General features: G+C 42.6%; 1 protein-coding gene across 1 annotated transcript in view; it reads left to right on the top strand.

The window, feature by feature from the left end:
* Neb (nebulin) overlaps positions 1-23,466 on the top strand; it is a 182,217-nt gene that overhangs the window by 91,176 nt on the left and 67,575 nt on the right. The window contains exons 71-85 of the mRNA XM_041631527.1: positions 67-171; positions 4,116-4,223; positions 5,200-5,511; positions 6,772-6,975; positions 8,593-8,697; positions 9,149-9,256; positions 9,858-10,169; positions 11,596-11,799; positions 12,860-12,964; positions 13,109-13,216; positions 13,738-14,049; positions 14,706-14,909; positions 15,689-15,793; positions 16,739-16,846; positions 17,994-18,305. Of these exons, the coding sequence (XP_041487461.1) occupies positions 67-171; positions 4,116-4,223; positions 5,200-5,511; positions 6,772-6,975; positions 8,593-8,697; positions 9,149-9,256; positions 9,858-10,169; positions 11,596-11,799; positions 12,860-12,964; positions 13,109-13,216; positions 13,738-14,049; positions 14,706-14,909; positions 15,689-15,793; positions 16,739-16,846; positions 17,994-18,305 (2,712 nt within the window). The remainder of the gene's footprint in view (positions 1-66; positions 172-4,115; positions 4,224-5,199; positions 5,512-6,771; positions 6,976-8,592; positions 8,698-9,148; positions 9,257-9,857; positions 10,170-11,595; positions 11,800-12,859; positions 12,965-13,108; positions 13,217-13,737; positions 14,050-14,705; positions 14,910-15,688; positions 15,794-16,738; positions 16,847-17,993; positions 18,306-23,466) is intronic.

The following is a 23,466-nucleotide window of genomic DNA, read 5'->3' as shown; positions in this document are numbered from 1 at the left end:
CTCTTCTGTTTAAAACATGTTTGGGTTTTTTTTTTTTTTCTGATCCTTTTGTTTTCTCCTTCACAGCGCTTGTACACAGAAGCCTGGGAGAAAGACAAGACCCAAATCCACATTATGCCCGATACACCCGAAATTATGTTGGCCAGACAAAACAAAATAAACTACAGTGAGGTAAGACCTACCTGCTCTTGATTTCCTCCTCTGCTCACACTGACTTTGGCTGATGTAGGAACGTCAGACTGTCACTCAGCACAGTCATGATGCAGTCCACTCTTCTTAGGTTTGGTTTTATACTCATTATCTTACTTTAAATTTGGATATTGTTGCATCAAAAGTTAGAAAGACAAACACAGCCGGGCGGTGGTGCTGCACGCCTTTAATCACAGCACTTAGGAGGCAGAAGTAAGTGGATCTCAGTGAGTTTGAGGCCAGCCTGATCTACAAGAGCTGGTTCCAGGACAGGCTCCAAAGCTACAGAGAAACGCTGTCTCGAAAAACAAAGACAAACAAACAAAAGACAAACACAGAAGTATAAGTCCTTACAATCAACCACTAATAAGTAAATAATAATTTCAAATAAAAGTAGTTATTGCCCGAGCTAGAAAGGTGGGTCGGCGGGTAAAGCAGTGCTATGCAAATGTCATGGCCTGAGCTCAGACCTTTTGAAACCATGTGAAGCCAGACGTGCTAAGTGAGCATCTTAATAATTCCAGAAGGAATGAAAGGTGAGGGTAGAGACAGAATTCCTGGAAATCCCCAGGCGAGCTAGCCAGGCACACACAGGAGAGGGCATCCCGAACAGGAAGGAAAGTGAAAACTGACACTCGGGGTTGTCCTCTGACTCCACAAGTGCCCTGTGGTGTGAGTGTGCCTGGACACACACACACACACACACACACACACACACACAGAGGGGGAGGGAAGAGGAGATGTACACATGCAAAGATCCAAAGAAATTGTGTTGTTCATCAAATTGGGACTTGTTTTGGAACGTGTTCTGCATATTTGCTTTCTTCAGTTGCCTCATCTATAAAGTATCTAGAAACTTTTCAGATGACAAAAATCTATACTATGGGTAGTAATGGGTCAATAAATTTTAATGTCTTTCTTTTACCCTCAAGTCACCATGAAAATTAGTATAAGAGGGCCCCAAGAGAGATGCATGGATTTCCCTAGAAAGGGGAAATAGAAGAAAATTAAATGTGTTTAATATATTTGAAATAGCAAAGTTTATTAACAAGATCCAAATGCAAATGAGAGGTTTTATTTTTAATTCATCCTTTTCAAAATTGCCTAAGAGCAATCAAATTTTTCTTGCCGTTGAAGTGTATTAGAGGCAATAGAATCTAAGGGGAAATAATTATCTTTCCAGTGCAGAATTGCTACTACATAAGTAGTTTCTTACTCGATTGTCCTTGTCCAGGTGGAGAATCTCTGATTGATTCAAGTATTCTGATCTTTAAGCTTTTACTCTCAAGACTTGATCAAGTTTTTATCTTACCTGTATTCATCTATTAATACACATTTATTTGTAATAACAAAGTCTTAAAGAAAAGGCATGTTTCTTATCTCATATAGCAAAGACTAATCAATGAAAAGGGTGAAATTTTCCTTCCTCTATCATCAAAGAGCAGACTCAACAAAAATATCTGACCAGCCCTGGCTCATCCACATTAGGGCAGGCTCCTGCCCCAGCCCAGCCACATTAGGGTGGGGTTCTGCCCTGGTTCTGCCACATTAAGGGGTCTCCTGCCTCAGCTCAGCCATGTTAGGGGAGCTCCTGCCCGGCTCAGTCACTTTAGGGGAGATCCTGCCCCAGCTCAGCCGCACTGGGGTAGGTTTCTCTGCTGAACCTGACCTTGCTGAGCCTCAGGCAGATGTAACTAACTTCTGTCCCAGGTTGTGATGAGGCTCCTGCTTACCTGAGGAGAAATGAAATAGATTTTCTTTTTAGACTAGTAAGAGAAGATCGGGATATTTTTTAATTCTAAAATTTCCAACTTGGTTTATTTTCTTTAAAATGTCAAGATTAATTTCCCAGCCCCTGCTTTCTGAAGATGAGGTTTAAGAATGACCCCCGTGAATGACTGTGAAAGGCATTGCCGAGGGCTTTCACCCCACAGTTCACTCCTTGACTGCAAATGGAACGAACACACCTCAACCTTGTCTCGTGTATGCTCCTGCAGCTACTCTAGCTACCCTGCACATGTGACTTCCCAAAACAAGCTTTAAGTCATGACCTTGGAGATAACGAAAAGTGCTGTGTGCCTCAAAACACGGTGCCTCTTTCAAAGGTTGGGAAAACTAAAGAAATCTGACGTGAGGTCATGAGCTGGCTCCAGACAATTTTCCTTGATTGTACCATGAGGTCATAGTTAAGGCTTTGTTCTGGGATGAAAAAATATAATAGATGGATTATAGGATTTTACGCTATAAAAGAAATATTGTGGGGCCGTAGAGGTGACTGGGCAATTAAGAAGGCTCCCTACACTTCCCGAGGACCCAGGACCCAGCACTCCACCTAGATTAGCTTATTGCCACCTGTGACTCTAGCTCCAGGGGATCTGCTGGCATATATTCACTTGACATATACTCACACAGACACGTATACATACCCATAAATAAGGAAATAAATATTCTGTAAAAAAAAAAAAAAGTTTAGGAGTGAAGTTTGTAGTGACTTATAATTTTCTCCTAATTGGTTGAATAATTTAAAATTTCAATTTTTTAATTTAAAAATCTGTAAAGAACTGCATTTGAATTTAATCTGTATCATTAAAGTGGTCTTTATTGATAGAGAAATACAGATAGCAAATAGACAAATATATATGACATAAAGAGTGCAGGAGACTAGCCTGGTCTACAAGAGCCAGTTCCAGGACAAGCTACAAAGCCACAGAGAAACCCTGTCTCGAAAAACCAAAAAAAAAAAAAAAAAAAAAAAAGAGTGCAGGAGAGAAACAAACAAGGAGAAAAGTGGGATGCTCACTGAGATTGACCTTGTCGTGAAACTTTCTACAGGTTTTGAGAAAGGAAAAGGCCCACTCTGGGGTGTCAGAGCATCTGTTGAAAATCTCTGCCCAAGCGTGTTTACACAAGGGCCTTACTTTCTAAAGCAAAAAGCATGCTTCTGTCCCTAGCACGACGCTGTACAACTGAGGCGCCACACACACACAAAACTGTGCGGAATGACCATTTAATTCATTTGTGGTCGTCAGAATCTTTTTCTTTCACATTTGTGAGAAGTAACACGTCTCATTAAGAGATCTGGAAACCTTTTATAATTAAGATCTGTTTATTAAAGTAAATGTTTTGCCAGGCATGGTGCACATACCATTCATTCAGTTTGTCTCAGCACCGGGGAACATAGGGTCGGAGGGTTGTAAGTTCTAGGCCAGCCTGGACTACACTGTCATGAAATCAGAGTGGTGGTTTTGATTTATTGCGCAATATTAGCAATGACTGTAAAGTACACTGTTTCAGTAGACTTTCAGGATGATTGTAAAGATACCAACAAAGTTGGTCAAAATTTGTGAACAAAGAAATTGAACAGTGACGATGTTTTCTCAGTTCAGATTAAAAACAGAATCTTTTCTTTTCCTGGCTCATCAGTCTTTGGTATTTGCTATCGCTGTGTCTGCTACCAATTCCTGGCAGCTGAGACCAATTACTAATAAGCAACTGAATATTAGCAGAGTCTCATTGCGGCATGCTTTCGATCACGAGCACATGCTTACCGTGATTTGTTGTATATTGTCATAGAGTAATGCAGGTAGAGTTGTCCCTGTTTCAAACCTGGAATCCTTGCATCCTTCTTCTCTGGTTTAAGAATGGAGTAAGTTCTTACTGACTTAAACACCACCGAGAACTGCTGACTTCGTGTCTAAAACCTGTAAGGATGTGCAAGAAGGCATCATGTTACAATTTACTGAATGCAAAATTCCCATTTAACTTTAATAGCTTGGAAAAATTCTTTTTGTTTCGTTGTTTTGTTTCGGTTGAGAATGCATAGTTCTACATCCAAGGGTTGTCTTCTTTTGACCCCCTGCCCCAAAAACGTGGTTTTCCAGCGAATGTGAGTTCTCTAACAGAACGTGTCTTCCCTCTTTCCCCAGAGCCTCTATCGCCAGGCCATGGAAGAAGCTAAGAAGGAAGGTTATGACTTGAGAAGCGATGCTATTCCCATCGTGGCCGCCAAGGCTTCCCGGGACATCGCTAGTGATGTAAGCACTGACTCGGCACCCAGTCGGGCCAGCCCCTAGCACAGGGATCCCCCTTCTGTAACACTGTGGGACCTCTCGGTGCTCCTCTCTCACCTCACCAACCCCAACAGTTGTGGGACCTGGATAACCTGCCCATGATCCCAGGCTCATAGTCTACACTGCACTGTGCTCTCTTGAGCTTGCTTTTCATCTTTCTTAAAATAGAGCAGGCGTCTCACAGTCAGATGGACTGTGTTGAGCTGCTCATGAACACTCATGATACACTGGAGAGAGTGGATGCAAACATGAAATGGGCGTGGCTAAGTTTGCCCATACAGGAAGGAAGGTGGAGGATAGCCAAAGGCTGAAGGTCATTGTTTCTGTACTCTGAAAATGAAGATAGCACATTCCTGGACATGTTTAAAATTATCCGAAAGTAGAAACAGTGTCCAACTTTATAGCTTTTAACCCTTTTTTGTTAAGGTTGGGAAAGGTGAAACTGACTACAGTGACTATTGATTAAACGGATGATCCAACAGTGCTCTATATTTTCCCACTGTCAGGCAAGAACGGCCCTGTAACTTCCTCATCTTCTGAAACCCAAACTCCCCACCTACTAAATAACAGAATTTGTCTATTTCAAAATGATGCCTCCTGGCTTACATGTATGCTTCTGGAGGCTGTACATAGTTTGAGTAACATATGTGCTATATTTCTGTGCCTTTCCAAGGAGAAGCCAGGGAGCCACGTAGGCATACACCCCGGGGTGCTCTCTAGCAGGCTGCTTGGTAGGGCTTCTGGGGCACTGGATTAGCTTGTGGCTGCGATTGGACAGCCTCTTCCAGTCATCACTTTTGGCCAGATTTTGCCAGCATATGATTCTGCGACTTATGCTGGGGTTCTTCTTGCCTCGAGGCATGGCGTCACAGGAGCAGCCAGCAGCGGTCCTCTCCACCTCCTCCTTCCTCCTTATGCTTATGGGTTGTGTCTCTTTCAGTACAAATATAAAGAAGCCTACCGGAAGCAGTTGGGCCACCACATTGGCGCCCGAGCCATACACGATGATCCCAAGATGATGTGGTCCCTCCACATTGCCAAAGTGCAGAGTGACCGTGAATATAAAAAAGAGTTTGAGAAATACAAGACAAGATACAGCAGCCCAGTGGACATGCTCGGGATTGTGTTAGCCAAGAAGTGTCAGACCTTGGTCAGTGATGTGGACTACAAACACCTCCTGCATGAATGGACATGCCTGCCTGACCAGAATGATGTCATACAGGCACGGAAAGCATATGACCTCCAGAGTGATGTAAGTATCTCTGGTATGAGATAAAAACCATATCAGAAGAAAGTCTGTGAGATTCTGACTAGTGTTAAGGACCGGAAATCTAAATGCCCCTAGAAGTAGGAGTTTCTCATTGGGGAACCCTCCAAAAGTTGTGGGTAAAAAGGAAGTAAATACTATCAATGTTATACAGAATTTAGCTTCCTAGTGATTCAGGCTTCTTTTGTCTGAATCAACTAACGATTAGCCCTCAAAATAACATTGCTGACCCAGTCATTGTGGCTCATACCTGTAATCCCAGAACCTTGGAAGTGGAGGCAGAAAGATTGGGAGTTCAAAGCCAGCCTTAGCTATAGGACCCTGCCAAGGAAGGAAGGAAGGAAGGGAAGGAGGGAAGGAAGGAAGGGAAGGAGGGAAGAAAGGAAGGGAAGGAAGGAAGGGAAGGAGGGAAGGAAGGAAGGGAGGGGGAAGGAAGGGAAGGAGGGAGGGGGAAGGAAGGAGGGAGGGGGAAGGAAGGGGAGGGAGGGGGAAGGAAGGAGGGAGGGGGAAGGAAGGAGGGAGGGGGAAGGAAGGGATGGATCACTAGTGACATTTTGACCAGCAAAGTAGAAGCAAAAAGAAAGAGAATACATGTTGGCAGCGGCTAATGGAGAGTGGGAATAAAAGTACATTGTTTTATATTCCTTTAATAACTGCTTATACTTAAATGTACAAGAAGAAAAATATGAAGACATCCTTTTTCAAAGCCAGTTATCTCATATTAGCAGCTCGCTCAGGAATAAACTGATAAACACCTAATATCTTTCCATCGGCGCATCCCCTTTACTCACTTGAGAGCTGGGCTTTTTGGAGATGGAAATTGGCAAGGGTCTTGTGATTGCCATACTTTGTGTCATTGGTCTACTCGTGTGGTTTAATTTGAAATGATTAGAACACATTTGCCAAGGCTTAAGGAGCACTGGTCCTCTGTGAAAGATCTTGTAAAATCCTTAAGGACTGGCTAATGTTCCTTTTTAAAAAGCTCAAGAAAAAAAATCTTTAGAGAATTCAAGGCTATTAGTCAGGGACCGGTGTCTGAGTATGCTGCCAGTTTTATCTGTTCAGCAAAAAAAAAAAAAAAAGTTTCTTTTTTTTCCATTAATTTTTTAAAGGTTTTTGGACATGTACATATTATATAAAGCATATTTCTACATACACCCATATTCCTGTTTCTTGAGTGTGATGTGTCTTGAGATGACTCACAAAAGAAGAGTTAACACGTCTCTCTTACCCGTTGGTCTTCAGAATCTGTACAAGGCAGACCTTGAGTGGATGAAAGGCATTGGCTGGGTTCCCATTGGTTCCCTGGAAGTTGTTAAAGCCAAGAGGGCCACAGAGATACTAAGCGATAATATCTACCGCCAGCGTCCAGACACATTGAAATTTACCAGTATCACCGACTCACTGGAGCAGGTGCTGGCGAAGAACAACGCAATAAACATGAACAAAGTGAGTCTTCACGCTCCACCATCAAGCCCAAGAATTACCACAGGGCAAGAAGCGGCTCTGGCATGCAGTTATGTCTTGGAGTTACTCCGAGGCGTATCATACCTGCTCAAATGATTTCAGTTGGCATATGAAATGTGCTTTGGTAGTTCTCCCCCTTGTCTCTCCCACTCCTTTGTCACACAACCCCTTTTGTCTTATTCCCCACCCAGTCTCTCTCCTGCTTTCCTGTGATGTGGGTTCCTATTTCTTTCCCTTGTTTCCGCCACACTTTTTAACTTTTCTTGACCTTTCTAGTTTTTGAAGGCTTTACCTACGTTTTCACTTGTTGACATTTGTGTGTGTGTACACGTGTGTCATGGCAGGCATGTGGAGGTTAGATGACAACCTGTGGGACTAAATTACCTCCCTTTACATGTGAATCCCTGGAATCAGGCTGTCAGGTTTGGTAGCAAGCATCCTTACCCACTGAGTCATCTTGCCAGCGCTCTCTCTCTCTCCTTCTCTCTCTCTCTCTCTCTCTCTCTCTCTCTCTCTCTCTCTCCCTCTCACACACACACAGAGAGAGTAAAAACTAGTATCTACATATTAAAATAAGTGAGTTTTTGCTTTCTGAGTTTATATTATCTGTCTTAATATAAGTTTTTCTACTTAAATATGTTTATTACTTGGTGATGCTTCAAAATATTAAATTCTTGTTTAAAGTACTATGAAAAAGAGGAAGTTGAGAGAGAGAAAGAGAAAAAGAGAGAGAAAGAGAAAGAGATGTTTTAGGGGAGCCCAGGAGAAGTTGGAGGGTAAAGATACATTGTATGCTGTCTTAGCCAGGGTTACTATTGCTATGATGAAACACCATGACCAAAGCAACCTGAGGAGGGAAAGGGTTTATTTGGCTTTACTTCCACATCACTGTTCATCACTGAAGGAAGTCAGGACAGGAACTCAAACAGGGCAAGTACCTGGGACCAGGAGCTGATACAGAGGCCGTGGAGGGTGCCGCTTACTGACTTGCTGCCCATGCCTTGCTCTGCATTTCTTGTAGAACCCAGGACCACCAGCCTAGGGATGGCCCCACCCACAGTGGGCTCCCCCACCAATCGCTAATTAAGAAAATGGTCAACAGGCTTGCCTACCTCCTGTTCTTAAAGCATATTGTCAGTTGAAGTTCAGGACTGTCAGATGACTCTGGGCAGTGTCAAGTTGACATAAAACTAGCCAGCACACATACACTGACATTTTCAATGAATAAATTTGAAATATTAAAATGCATGCATACTATATGTAAAGCTTGGCATGATGTGTATGTTTATAATCCCAGTACTTGGAAGGCAGAGACCAAAAGATTCGGAGTTCAAAGCTATATGTAATGATTTTGAAGCTAAACTGAGCTGTAGGAAACCCTGTCTCAAAAAAGAACAGCAAATAATTCTTAGACAGAATTTAAGTACCGAAACCTAATTATACTTTGCAGAACAGTTGAATTATTTAATAATTGAAGTATTTATAAACTCTTAGTAATGAACAAAGGAATGCAGCCTTAATAAATTTAGTTCTACTTTGTGTCAAAGAGATAACAATTTCTGTGAACACCAAAATAATTTTCTCCTTTTTTTTCAATAGCGCTTGTACACGGAAGCCTGGGACAATGACAAGAAAACCATCCACGTCATGCCCGACACGCCTGAGATCATGCTGGCCAAACTCAACAGGATAAACTACAGCGACGTGAGTATCCAGAGAGGCCAAACCGAGGGGTCGTGATGTTTCCCTTCATTAAATGCTTTCCCTAATGTATTACCTACCCTATAACTGACATTGTTGGCAAAAGAAACAGCTCGTCCTTGACTTAACCCTGGGCTGCGTGGTGGGTCCACAAGGAAGACCAAGCTTTGGTTTAGCAGACAGGAAGTGGAGTCCCTGTGGGGAAGTATCCTGAGTATCACTCCTCCTCTAAGACCCTCCGTGGGTCAGCCGTGGTAGAGCACCCAAACATGGACGCTCCGCCAACATGTTTTCAGATTTACCAGTCAGGAAATCTTGATGTCTCAAACACGTGTCCGAGGACCTGTGAAGCGTGATTGTCGGTGACACCGCCACTGTGTTTAGGGGATTCATTTCAGTTGAAATGGCCACAGGAAGCACTGAAGGGGGTGGTGACTAAGGACTCTCTCCACAGAAACTCTACAAAGTGTCGCTGGAAGAGGCCAAGAAGCAAGGCTACGACTTGCGCCTGGACGCCATTCCTATCCGAGCAGCCAAGGCATCGAGAGAGATTGCCAGTGATGTAAGTTGACTTTTTGTTTTTTTTTTAAGAAGCGTTTCTTTAAAATGTTGTCAGAGGGACAGTTTCAGGGTGTTTGTTGCCAGCCCTTGCTTGCACTTCCAAGTGTCATCCTCCTTTAGTTAAAATGAGAAGGGTGGCTTTTGAACTTTAAAAGTAGATAGTTTCTGAACCCCAAGGAATGACTCTTCTGGCAAATGTAGGTGATGCTGACTGGCTAATAAGGAGAATAGCTCCTTAGCACATAAACTCTACCTAAATGGGATGCATATCCATGACCAAGGAATTCATTCAAAGGTCTAACAAGAGAAATATTCTAAAATATCTTTAATGTTAATGGTTTAAAAAAAAAGCACTGAAGTTTATTTGCCAAGGAATTCGATGTTATACTGGGGTACTGTAGTTTAGAGAAAGAAAGAATACAAAATACAAGGAGCCCTGAAGTGTAGGCTGAACCCTGTTACAAACATACATTGTGATCATCAGGATCCTGTTTTATAGATGGGGTTGGTAATAATCTTTGTTCTGCTTGATAATAGTGGGAAAATACACAGAAGTAGTATGTGTTTCTTTCATCAGATTTACATAACTTTTCTTTCTCCAGTACAAGTATAAGGAAGGCTACCGCAAGCAGCTAGGCCACCACATTGGGGCTCGGAACATCGAAGATGACCCCAAGATGATGTGGTCCATGCACGTGGCCAAGATCCAGAGTGACCGGGAGTACAAGAAAGACTTTGAGAAGTGGAAGACCAAGTACAGCAGCCCGGTGGACATGCTGGGCGTGGTGCTGGCCAAGAAGTGCCAGATCTTGGTCAGCGACATAGACTACAAGCATCCTCTGCATGAATGGACCTGCCTGCCTGATCAGAATGATGTCATTCAGGCGCGGAAGGCCTATGACCTCCAGAGCGATGTAAGTGGGTCTGATGTTCTTCAGCCATGTCTTCATACAGTTCAGTGAGGGAAATCTGACATTTTCAGTGTCAGAGAATCTTTGGGAAGCTTAATAAAACCCATGAAATATACATAAAATAAGCATTGAGCTCAAAGGAAGCCAACCATATTGAGAACGATTATGAAAATATCCAACCAAAACTGAGATATGATCATATGTGTGTACTTATTTGTTAACACATTCAATAATTATAGCCCTACCTATAATAACTAGCTCTGAGTATAATAACTAATTCCAAAGAAAAGTGAAAGGCATAGTATTTTAAGAAGTCTGTAACATCTGCAAATAACACAAGTGTCCCTAACACATATTGCTAAAACACATGTAGTACACATGTAGTATTAATGGTACTGTAGTCTGTTATCCATAGTTATACTTGTTTGAATGCTATGTTTCAGTTAGATGTTAATAAAAATATGGATGTTAGATTTAGTTATGTCCAAGTTCACTGATATCAGGTTAAGGAGTCCTGATTTAAAGCAAACTAATTTCCCAATTGGACTGATTGTATCTCATCCTTTCATGGACTCAATTTTCTTATAGGAAACATCAGTAATAATTTGTGAATGATTGTTTAGGAATGAGACATGAACATTTTGGCCAGTTTCTAGGAAACTGACATATTGTAGTGACCTAAAAATACAAGGGACACTTTTGTCAGCAGTTGACACCCTGTGACCTCCCAGATACCCCCTTGTTGGTTCAGTAACTTCTTGATTTGATTGGGCCCTGACTAAATAGTTGCTTTTGAAAGATTATGAAAGTAATGGTATTGCAAAGTTACAAGAAAAAAAGTTCTTCAAAAACCATAAAAATAAAAGTTTCCCTTAGAAGAAGTATTCTCTTAGAGCTGATTATTTAAATCCAATGGGAAAAAAAATGAATTCCAAGACAAGTCAAAAAAGACTTAAAATAAGTACAAGGAAAAGCAGGATTTAGAAGCACATATATATAAAGTCATGTAAAAATGCTACTTTTATTTGCACTCACAAGTGGTCAGTTGGTAGTATTCACCCTGTGTCTATCATAACTATCTGTGAAGGCCAAACAACATAGGAGCCCCGTGTGTTCCAGGAGAATTATTCCCACGTGTATAGGTGTGAGCATCACACCAGACGGCAAGCACCTTTCCCTAGAAGTCAGGCAGTAATGTCCCCTTTTTGTTCCATTGAAATCCAATGTTGAAGAGATTTGATGGGTCTTCGAAATGCAGTGAACAACAGCCAACTCTAGGGACATGGTATTTGATAAGCCTTTTTAAACAAAGGTGGGTCTTCCTAAAATTATACACAGCTACAGTTCAGTCGTTATTTTGTATATGTTCAGTCAGTCAGATGCCAGGATGACAAGGCGACGTCTCAATGCTTAACACTTTGGTTTCTAGGCTGTCTACAAAGCTGATCTTGAGTGGCTGAGAGGCATCGGATGGGTTCCCATTGGTTCCGTCGAGGTTGAGAAGGTGAAGAGAGCCGGCGAAATCTTGAGTGACAGGAAGTATCGCCAGCCTGCCGACCAGCTCAAGTTCACTTGTATCACCGACACCCCGGAAATTGTCCTGGCGAAAAATAATGCCATCACAATGAGCAAGGTGAGTCGTTAGCGGCTGTCTGCCACCAGTCAGGCCTGCGGTGGACTTGACCCCTGAGGCGGGGAATGGCCAGGTGAGCCAGGGAGCAACAATCAGGAGAGGGCCCACTTCCACAGCCTCCTGTAGGAGGACTGCAGGAATTCTAGCTAACTTCCGGTGCTTTTCTCCAACTGTGCCCTCTAACCATAGGTATACTTGAAAACTGATCCTGGGGATCATGTCCCCACCAGTGCACATGACCCCCTTCAGCTGCAACCTGCCTCTGCATGAAACATTGGCCCAGGTGGAGCAGACGTAGGCCCCTGGTTCTCTTGGTCCATGGTTCATGCCACAGCCTAGCTGCCTCTTCTGTTCCACTGATTTAGGCTGTGAGAATCCACTTTAGAAACCGAACTGGTATTGTTATCACACAAGAGAGAAGAATGTTTTCCTCAGAGTCCCGTCTGTCTGCTCATCTTTTATCAAATCAGTAGCTTCTTAGTTGGGTGCGTATGCATTCCAGGTTGAGTCGAACTGAGATGAGTTCTAACCCTGCCTGGGTGTCTTTCGCTTCTTCCGTTGTGGGAGTGAGCTCTCAGAAGAGAATTAGAAATACCTCTAGGAAAGAGCTTGCAGAATAAACCACCAGAGACCAGTTTACACTACACCAAGAACAATCACAAAGGAGAACAGAGGGAAAGAGGCAGAGAGAATCTACTGTGACCTTTAGACAAGAGCAGTGAGAAACGCACACTTCATTCTCAGGAACACTCAGCTTCCAGCAAGTTGGATTGAGCTTTGCCCTTAGGCTGACTGCTCTGTGTATGACCTCTGCTGTGTAACCAAGCACTCTGCAGAAGTTCTAAGAAGGAAGCTCAGGGTTCACTAGGTGGAAAGGATCCACAGTGAGGCCATCATATTGGTTTATGAGAGTGCTCAGGTCATGCCCAGTTGTCTCCATGTTGCCAGGTTTTACTGTTTACTACCTCTAGAAGGCTGTATTCGTAATAAAAAGAGGTTACGGTTGAGGGGAACTAACGTGACTGGGTCCAGCAGAAGGCTTTCCTCTCCTTCTCCACAGCATTTATACACAGAAGCTTGGGATGCCGACAAGGCCTCCATCCATGTCATGCCAGACACCCCTGAAATCCTGCTGGCCAAAAGCAATTCTGCCAATATCAGTCAGGTAAGAGGGGCCCTCGGGTGGTGTTTAAATCTCTGTAGAAGCCATTAAAATGTTTGTCCTCCTCCAACGATGTCTTCTTTGGGAAGTGACCTGTTGGGTTTCTAAAACAGTTCCATTCTCTGTTGTGTTTTACCTTCTACCTAGAAACTGTACACCAAAGGCTGGGATGAATCGAAGATGAAGGACTACGACCTGAGAGAGGATGCCATTTCCATCAAGAGTGCCAAGGCCTCCAGGGATATTGCCAGCGACGTGAGTGCCTTCCCCTTACATCCTGTGCTTTTTCCCATAGTGTTTCCCATAGTGCCGAGCATTCTGGTTATTGAACCACTTTGCAATTGCTTCTGTGTGCATTTCTCCAGATAGTACTACCCCATTCGTTTTGCAGAGGATACATTTTGGAATTAAAGTGGCTGCAAGGAAAATTCTCAAAAATGAGGATATATTAATCATTACACGCTTTTAAATTCTATTTTAGGTGTGTGTTTGCCAGCATGTATGTCTGTGCCCCGTATGAGTGGTCAAGGAGGCTAGACGGAGGGCACATGACCCTCCAGAACTGTACAGGTTGTGAGCTTGGGAATAGCACCTCATCCTCTGGAAGAGCAGCCAGTACCGTTAACCACTGAGCCAGCTCTCCAGCCCAGCTATTTTCACGATAGCAGAGAAGCATAAAAATTATACTGAGATGTTAGAAAGTTGAGGTCTGAAATTCTTGTGCATACCACGCGATCTAAACCTGGTTTTTCTTGAACTGGTTTCTGGCATTTTAGTACAAATACAAGGAAGCCTATGAAAAACAGAAAGGCCACCACATCGGAGCCCAGAGCGTGGAAGACGATCCCAGGATCATGTGTGCCATGCACGCAGGGAAGATTCACAGTGACCGGGAGTACAAGAAGGAATTCCAGAAGTGGAAGACCAAGTTCAGCAGCCCGGTGGACATGCTGGGCTTGGTGCTGGCCAAGAAATGCCAGACCCTGGTCAGCGACGTGGACTACAAGAACTACCTGCACAACTGGACTTGCCTGCCTGATCAGAACGACATTATTCAAGCCAAGAAGGCCTATGAGCTGCAGAGCGATGTATGTAGCACGAGCTTGGGGAATAAGGAAGCAGGGATGTTTGCTAGGTGTTCAGTTGGAGCCTCTGGGTATAGATCTGTGGGCTGTGAATAGCCCAGGCCAGGATGGTGGAGGAGGGAGAAATCATTCACAGTGTTTAATAAAAAAAACCATGGCAAGCAAAATGCAGAAATGAAAGCTCTACTGAGGCCATGTCTTTTATTTCTGAACTATTTTTTCATGCCATTTGTAATTTCTGGCAAATCAATATATCGTAATAACAGATACAGTAAATCTGAACGTTTTAAAATGATTATCACCACTTCCAAAATACTAAACAGGATGTGAGTTATTTGTCACGGGGTTAAAATGGAGTGAGAATCAGCACAGGTTCTCTTTAAACCTACCCCAGTTATGCAATTGCTTTAACATTTCACATAAGTATATTGTGGGGTTCATAAATACTGCTATATTAATGGATAGTAGAAATAACTATGTTTCCACCAGTTACTTTTGTCATCAGTATTAAAACCCCTGCATCCTCTGAGAACACAGCTCTTTCTCGTGTACTACCAACATCCCCCATGCTCCTCCGCCCCTCTCCTCAAGCCCTTGGGTTTTCAGCTACTAGAGGGCATGTCTAACATTCGCAACACTGTGGTCTGACCTCTTGGCAGAGTGTGTATAAAGCAGATCTGGAGTGGCTGCGTGGGATTGGCTGGATACCAGAGGGCTCCGTAGAAATGACCAGAGTGAAGGGCGCTCAGGACCTCGTGAACGAAAGACTGTACAGGACACGACCAGAGGCCCTGAAGTTCACCTCCATCGTGGACACTCCCGAAGTTGTCCTAGCAAAAGCCAATTCTCTGCAGATGAGTGAGGTAAGAGTCACCCATCTATTAAGCTTTTGTGTTTCTGGGTGCAGTGTTCAGGTGTAAAGACAAGTAAAGCTGAACCAGACTGTTCTCTTCAAAGATTTCCAATGAGGATGCAGACCTGAGGGTCTCTTAACTAGCTTAATGCAGCCACATTGGAAAAAGCACTCTGATAGGGAGAACGTGTCTTTCCCTTCTCACAGGGACTTTGAAGCGCTAAACTGAAAGATGTCACTCCACAGCAATTCCAGGAAATGAGTATTTAACTCTTACTAGTATCAAGGCACGGGACATGATACTACCTAGTAGTGTGGGGCATTGCACGAGGCAAGATTTGGCAGAGAAACAGATCCAGTGTGACCTTTCTATAGATGTATATGTAGAAAGAGATTGCAGTCTTAAGAAATTGGCTCATGTGGTTATGCAGGCTGGCAACTCCAGAATCTGCAGAACAGATTAGAAGGTTAGAGACCCAGGGGACAATCGCAGCTCAGTGTCGTGGGTGGTTTCTTACAGAATTCCTTCTGGATGGGGAAGTATAACAACCTTCAACTGATGGATGAGGCCCATCCACACAATGGAGAGCTCATTGCGTTATTTGTAGTCCACTGAATATTTTCAGGATCTGTCGGAATCCCCGTGCCTGCTCAGTAGAGCCTCAAATTTGCCATTCTAAGCACATACAGAAACATTTGCTTTTTTAGATAAAGTTGTTGCTAAGACTTAATGTTTCGGCTGTCCATTCTCTGCTGCTGAGCTGATGTGATGTTTCCTTTTGTCCTCAGAGGCTGTATCAGGAAGCCTGGAATAAAGACAAAACCAACATCAACATTCCCCTGGACACTCCAGCCATGCTGCAGGCTCAGATCAATGCTTTGCAGATTAGCAATGTAAGAGAAATAACTGTGGTATGGAGAAGCCTCTATCTTCTTGCTAACGGGTAGTGCCCTATCTTTTAGCTAATGACTAACGCCCATACTGTTGGTGTTACTTTTTTTTTTTCTTTAGCATCCATGGATAGAAGTTCTGTCTTTTCAGAGGTTATCATAGCCAGGTTATATCACACCTTTAATCCCAGCACTTGGGAGGCAGATGCAGGCAGATCTCTGAGTTTGAGGCCAACCTGATCTACACAGTGAGTTCCAGGACAGCCAAAGCTACACAGAGAAACCCTGTCTTGAAAAACAAGCAAACAGAAACATTGCATAAATGCATGACTGAGTGTCTAGACTGTAGGTGTTCTCTCTTCGGCCTTGAAAGGTGTTCTCCCCATGGCCAATGACTGTGCCTTCGTTCCTCATGTATTCCTGAAATAATAAATCCCTAGTCAAGCGCTTCCATGCCCAACAGTGCCTACTGCCATCTTAGGTCTTCTGATGAGACCTTCTTGTTTGACATTCCAAAGTCAAGTGATAGGCAAAGTAAAATTTTAATTACACTCAAAGATTGTGAGTTAATATCACATTCCTTCAAAAGAATACTCTGAGTTAAAGAGCAAAATTAAAGGTAAACCTTAGGAGATCTTCATGGGCCTTAATGAAGCATCCTTGGTTTCACTGTTCATTCTGAAGTCTCCATGTACTGGAGAAGAGGGAGGTTTTCAAGTGCACACCACGTTGGGATGAAAGTAAATATTCTGTCATTGGTACTGCTAGATGCTTAGCTTTAAATTTTACATCAGAGGTATTCCTGATACAAAGCAAGCATCCAGCAGCAAAGGGACTCAGCGATGCATGTTTTTCCTGCACTGCCTTTACATTATGGATTTGATATCTGCCATGCCTGCTACGAGTCTGTCTTCATTTTCTAAACAAACCTGTGCTCTGGCTCTCTAGAAACTCTATCAAAAAGACTGGGATGAAGCCAAGCAGAAAGGCTATGACTTACGAGCAGATGCCATTGAAATCAAGCATGCCAAAGCCTCTAGAGAAATCGCCAGTGAGGTAACTTCCTTCTGTTCTGGGATTTCCTCCCCGATAAACAAATGGACTGCTTCAGTAACCCTGTTTCTTTCCTTAACCCATGCAAACAGCTGCATTTTGTGCTGTGTATTATTTATCAGTAACAACGAAATATGAAACTGCTTTTAAATTTTTGGGTGAAAATGGAGGAACCAATACAGTGTCATTATATCCCCAAATATTTCTGGCATTCTCCACAGTATAAATGATGGTCATTCGGTACAACACTTCAGGCTGAAATCACACTTTTTATCAAATATTTTATGCTAGAGGCTTATATATAATATTTCAGCTACATTTTCAATTTCACTTCCTACTAATTCAAAGTTTACTAGCAGTAATATGGTCCAAGCCATCCCCTACTCCCAACTCCAAGCCTCAAACATGCCTTCCTTTCTCTGGTTCCTCTCCTTCCCTCATCTGTGCACATAGCTGCTTCCTCCTCCTCGGCCCTCATTTTCTCCCCTTAACTACACCTTAATCCCATTTCTCTCTCTGTTTGACCCAAATACTTCCAGGTTGCCACAAAGGGCACCAGCCCCCTCCAAAGCTTATCAGATGGAGGCCATTGTCCACAGACCTATTCATTTCCTGTTTGAAACCAGTGACCTTACTTTATGAAAAACGTATATTTTTCTAGTCTCTAAAACCATGCCTATGACTCTTCCATACCTGAGACCCCTTCAGTGCCCTCGGGTCTGTCTGACTGAACCCTTCACCTACCTAGCAACCTCATTACTGTGCCGTCTTCTGAATTATAGGACGGTATAGGACCTACCTCACTGCAACACTGTGAGAATTAAACTGTTATTGTAACTGCCATTGTTTAATTATTTTTAAATTTAAAAAAACCATCATTTTAGTGTGGATGAGCCTCACACATCTGAAGCTCTTGTCTTAGTAGAGATTGCTCATAAATTTTAGATTTGTATGTTATTCTAATTACGTATTGTTTTCTTCCTGATTTATTCGTCTGCCTAAAATAGTCCTGATTTCTTTAGACTCGAGCAGATAACAGCTTTCAGTGTTGAGCCAATTTGCATTAAAATTAAGATTCTGAAATAACTTAAAGGAAAGATATCAATATTTTATTTGTCTTTTTCTCTGCTTTCTTTCCCCGCAATATTAGTACAAATACAAAGAAGGTTACAGAAAGCAACTGGGCCACCATGTGGGTTTCCGCAGCCTGCAAGATGACCCCAAGTTGGTATGGTCTATACATGCTGCCAAGATCCAGAGTGACAGGGAATACAAGAAAGCCTATGAGAAGTCTAAAGGGATTTACAACACACCCTTGGACATGATGTCAATTGTTCAAGCCAAGAAATGCCAAGTCCTGGTCAGCGACGTCGATTACCGTAATTACCTGCACCAGTGGACATGCCTGCCGGATCAGAACGATGTGATCCAGGCTAAGAAAGCCTACGAGCTGCAGAGTGATGTGCGTATGTCTTCGCCTCCAGGGAGATAGCGTGTGTGGGTCTAAGTGTAGTGTATGCTCTAGAGACATCCTTTAGACAGTAATCTTCTAAGGCATTCTGGACATTCCAGGGTAACAGTAGGAGCTGTCCTGACATCTCCTGTCTTGTGAAGGATTCTTGTTGACGGTAGCAGGATCCTATTCACCAAGATAAAAATAATCAGTCTTGTTCTGTATAATTCAGTAGAAAATATTGGTTCCGCTGTTCTGATCTTTGCAAGATCAGCTGTCTAAATTTCAGAAACTGATAGAGGCATAAGGAAATGGTTTAATCCAATTGACACATGTAGAAAATACTATAGAGGTATTTTATAAAGGGCTCCTTCCCTAATATTCCTATCGCTTCTATTCCCAGTGGTTCAAGAGAGACCATGAGCTTCTCCTAGAGACAGGTGCCAGGATAAAACATGCAAAGATTCACGTTTAGTCTGAATGCCCTTTGGCTGACTTACAGAGGGGTTCTGTGTGCTGTTCAAGTATCGGATTCTACTGGCTAACCTGAGTCTTCTTACTGTGTGTTTCCCTCCTCCGTGTAGAATGTGTACAAGTCAGACCTGGAATGGATGAAGGGTATCGGATGGTTGACAGAGGGTTCTGTGGACGTCGTGCGAGTGAAGAATGCTCAGAATCTTCTGAACGAGAGGTTGTATCGTATAGGGCCCGAGGCCTACAAATTCACTAGCATTGTCGACACCCCAGAAGTGATCCTGGCGAAGACCAACGCTGTGCAGATCAGTCAGGTAAGCTGCTGTGGTTCTGTGTCCAGGAGAAGTCTCAGTTGAGGGGAACTCAAGTGGTGAACTTCAAATTGCCACTATCACAGGAAGATCTGGGGCACAGCTGAGTCCACATCTTCAGCCAGTCAGCCATCTCTGTAATCAACACATCTTGGGTCAAAACAATGGAGTCCAAACTCTGACACACATTTTAATTGCATTCGAAGTTGCAAACTAAAATGCTATTTAGTCCTACAACCACAGAACTGTCACTTATGCATGCGTACTCAATGATGACGTAGACTGAGAAGTCCCAGAACAATCCCATCTTTAGACATCACGATAGTTATTTTGGCTAAGAAAGCAAAGTTTTAATTAGCATTGTCTAGAATCAGAATTGCCTGTCATATAGACTGAGGGGTCACATAAATAGATGTGGGATTGGGCAAGAGTTTTTACTAGCATATTAAGATTTATATTGTATCATACACAGATTATCCATGAAATTAGTATTTGTAAATAAAACGCGGTGTATACGCACACACACACACTTGTGTGGTAAGGCACTCCCTAATCCGCTGTGTTATCACTCTTCCCATCCACCAGCCACTGTATCGCGATGCCTGGGACAAAGAGAAGGCGAACGTGAACGTGCCAGCTGACACGCCAGTGATGTTGCAGTCCAAACTCAATGCCCTCCAGATTAGCAATGTAAGATGCCACGGTATTTGCTTCACAGAGCGCTCTTGTTCACATCTTCCCTTACTGTACTCCGCGAAGGTTGTGCCAAAAGCACGACCCTTTTATTTCAAGTCTTTAAGATGCTAGGAATTTGTATGTCTCTCTCTCTCTGCTTTTTGTAGTGTCGAAATATATCCTTGTTGGAAAGGGAAAGGCAATGGTTTCTCAAAAAGAAAGTAAAATGTAACTTAAACGTATTTTTGTAGCACATGGCTTGGTTTTCCTTTTCAGTGGGCCATCATTGTTTTTATCTTAAAGGCCCACCGATTTATAGTTTTGTGATTTTTATATGGCTCTCTGCCTCTGAAATTTCTGACACAAACTCACACATACACACACACAATATTGGAGATTCCTTTACTGCACACCTTGAAGTGTGCTGGAAGTCAAATTGAGTGTGAAACTAGTCTGTCATATAAATCCTGAGAAGATTTATGTTCAGCAGAAGTGTTGGCAACAGTTCATTTTTAAAATCAGTAACATAGTATTTTATTGTCACTGTCCAATGGGTGTACAAGAGTTGTTCTCGCTCTTAATGCTAACTCAGCAGCTCCCTCTTCAGACTTATTGTGGCATTGCACTCCCCGTTTGCAGAAACAGTATCAGAAGGCTTGGGACGATGTCAAGATGACGGGTTATGATATACGTGCAGATGCCATTGGGATCCAGCATGCCAAGGCTTCTCGGGATATTGCCAGTGATGTAAGAGCTCTTCCTTGTTCACAAACACTGAATCCTAGACACGTGGGGAGGTGACTTAATTCCTCAAGAATTAGAGTAGAATGCCAGTAATTTTCCGAATTTTAAAACTCCAAATTCCAGAACAACTTGTCCAGTGATTTGAGAAGATTCCTTGCCTGCTCTTAGTTTTACAATTCCTATATTTATGCACAAAATTTTTCTTCCCCCCCCCCCCCAAAAAAATCTTCTCTACATCAGTTGATTTACAAGAGCACAGTTTGTTGGGTTAATGAACATAGAAAATGTTGCTATCACCCTGAAGTGTGGCACATATACTATTTATGGTTCCTTCGATAGTTTTCAGAAGTACAGGGACAAGTTTTCTTAATTGTAAAATTTTAATTTTAGTTAAAAATGTAAATTTAGTTTTAAAGGTAATTTTAATTTCAAACGAACCACAATTCATTGTAATGTAACAGAGATGTTGATTACCCTCTACTTATGTTATGCATTTATTTATAATTCAGTTTAAAAATAAGTTTATAATTTCAAAGTAACTCCAAGCAATTAATTTTATGTAACATGATAGGGAGTACAGGCTTGTGGTTGTTTATGATAAAGCATCTGAAGGTACTAAGCGGTGACTGTAGTCTGGGAGACGCTGACGAGGTTCAAGCAGGCAAATGGGTCTTATTTTAGGCGATGGGTCTTATTTTCAGGGTGCCCACAGTGTTTCCAGACATATGTTCTTAGAAAGAAAAATATCGTGACAAAAAGTGCAAAAAAAAAATTACAGCATGAACTTAGAGAAAAAAATAGCGTCCAGAATAAAAGTGGTGCAAAGAAGGTGGGGTTATTGTCCATGGGAAAATGCCGTCTTTAGGAAAAGGATGCCTGAAGAAAAACCTTATCTTCCTTCTTGTGCCCACGTTTCCCAGTATCTGTACAAGACGGCTTATGAGAAGCAGAAAGGCCATTACATTGGATGCCCCAGTGCCAAGGAAGACCCGAAACTGGTTTGGGCAGCAAACGTGTTAAAGATGCAAAATGACCGGCTGTACAAAAAAGCCTACAACGATCACAAGGCCAAGATCTCCATCCCGGTGGACATGGTCTCCATCAATGCTGCCAAAGAGGGCCAGGCATTAGCAAGCAACGTGGATTATCGGCAGTACCTGCACCAGTGGTCTTGCTTTCCAGACCAGAACGATGTGATCCAAGCCAGGAAAGCCTACGACCTGCAGAGTGATGTAAGTGTCCCCGGGAAGAACGTCCTCCACAGCTCGGGCATGCTGGCTCTTGTCAGCATCCTAGGGAGCCCAGCTCTCCCATGTGAGCACATCCCTTTACTATTCTACCAGATGTTTTTAATAACTCTGCTATGGCCAGATGTGTTCAGGAAGTTCTAATTTTCATTGATAAGGTACTATCGCGATTTTCTTGGAGAGTGACTGAGGTCTTTAACACGGTTTGTTCAGTGTAAGGATAGCCATGGCCCTTCAGCTGTATATTGAAGACTGATAGAGATGGAATGAATTCAAAGATTTAGGGACATGCTCTGAACTCACCTCTCTATTCCTGAATGGAATGTTCTTAGCATTGGGGGGGGGGGGGTATCTTGGCCAAGACATTTTTAGATTTATTCATACTCTATGCCAATTCAATTTTTCAAAAATGACGGATTCTATAAGATTATGTGTTTCTTTTTAAATTATTTATTTTATGTGTATGGGTATTTTGCCTGCATAAATGTCGGCACACGATGGATGTGCCTGGTGCCCGCAGAGACATGGGAACTCTTGTTACACACAGTTGTGAGCCCCCATGCAGGTGCTAGAATTGAACCAGGGTCCTCTGGAGGAGCAGCCAATGCTCATAACCACTGCCTCTTCTTTCCAGTCCAAGGTTATGCATTTCTTGTGTACAATGGATGTCTTAATTTTCTGAACTTGGTTTTCTTATTCTTCAAGAGGTGCTTATTAAATGTTGAATGAATTATTGTAGTATGCCTATAGATGACTTAAGTTGCCTAGTGGCAGGGACAGGCTAGTTTTAGAATAAACTGCATTGGTATACTGAGTCATGTATTTAAATCACAGTCTTTAAAAATGAGCAAGGGAAATGTGAATTTTGAAGCTGACTTATTTTAAGATTTTTCTAGTATTTCCATTCTCTTATTCCCATTTTAGCTTGATGTTTTTGTCCCATAACTAGCTATTAAAATATCATTTCTAAGCAATGGCTTTTTATATTAATTGCTGGTGTTTTAACAATAGGACAGTTTTATGCGCTTGTCTTTTATATGTGGTGTGATAATCAAGGATACGCCAGATCCCAGTTGGAAGAGAGGGACTCTTAGATAAAAAAAAAAAAAAAAAAAAAAAAAAACTCAATTAGTGCCAACATTGTGCAGTTGGTTTTTGAATTCTTAATTATCCCTCTCAAAATACTTATTGAATCTGCCATGTGCCAGGTATTGTATTAGCACAAAAGATGTGAAGGAAAAGCAAGGTGTGGCTCTAGGTTTGAGGAAGTTCACAGTGAAGCAGAAATGCATGCTAGAGAAGAGTGCCCGCGGAAATGGAAGGGCAGGGGAAGTGTGTTCTATGGCACTGTGAAAAAGAGAAGTGGAACTTTCCTTGGAAGAAGCGCTGGTTTAGCAGGCTCCTGAAGGTGAAGGGGACACTCAGGGACAGCCAAGTGTGATCAGGACACAGAAGGGAAGGCATGGGAGGAGGCTGGAAGGGAAGATGCCAGCTAGTACCAGTCCAGAGTCCGTACTGAAGTCTTCGGTCTTCATCTTGAAACCTGTGGGCTGTATATGATGGGGACTCCATGGTTCTAGATTTGAACAGAGAACTTTGTGAAGGTTGTTCTGGTTATGTAGAGAGCCATTTTTATGGCTTTGATTAGCTAGATACCCACCATAAATTATCCTTGCATACGCCCAAGTGGAGGGCTGCTTCCACACGTACATAAGTGTA

The sequence above is a fragment of the Microtus oregoni genome, unplaced genomic scaffold, assembly GCF_018167655.1.
Source record: "Microtus oregoni isolate MIOR12 unplaced genomic scaffold, Mior012 000037F_ref0000500, whole genome shotgun sequence".
Classification (NCBI taxonomy): domain Eukaryota; kingdom Metazoa; phylum Chordata; class Mammalia; order Rodentia; family Cricetidae; genus Microtus; species Microtus oregoni.
The sequence above is the reverse complement of the archived record's forward strand: the minus strand, read 5'-3'. Positions and strand labels throughout refer to the sequence as shown.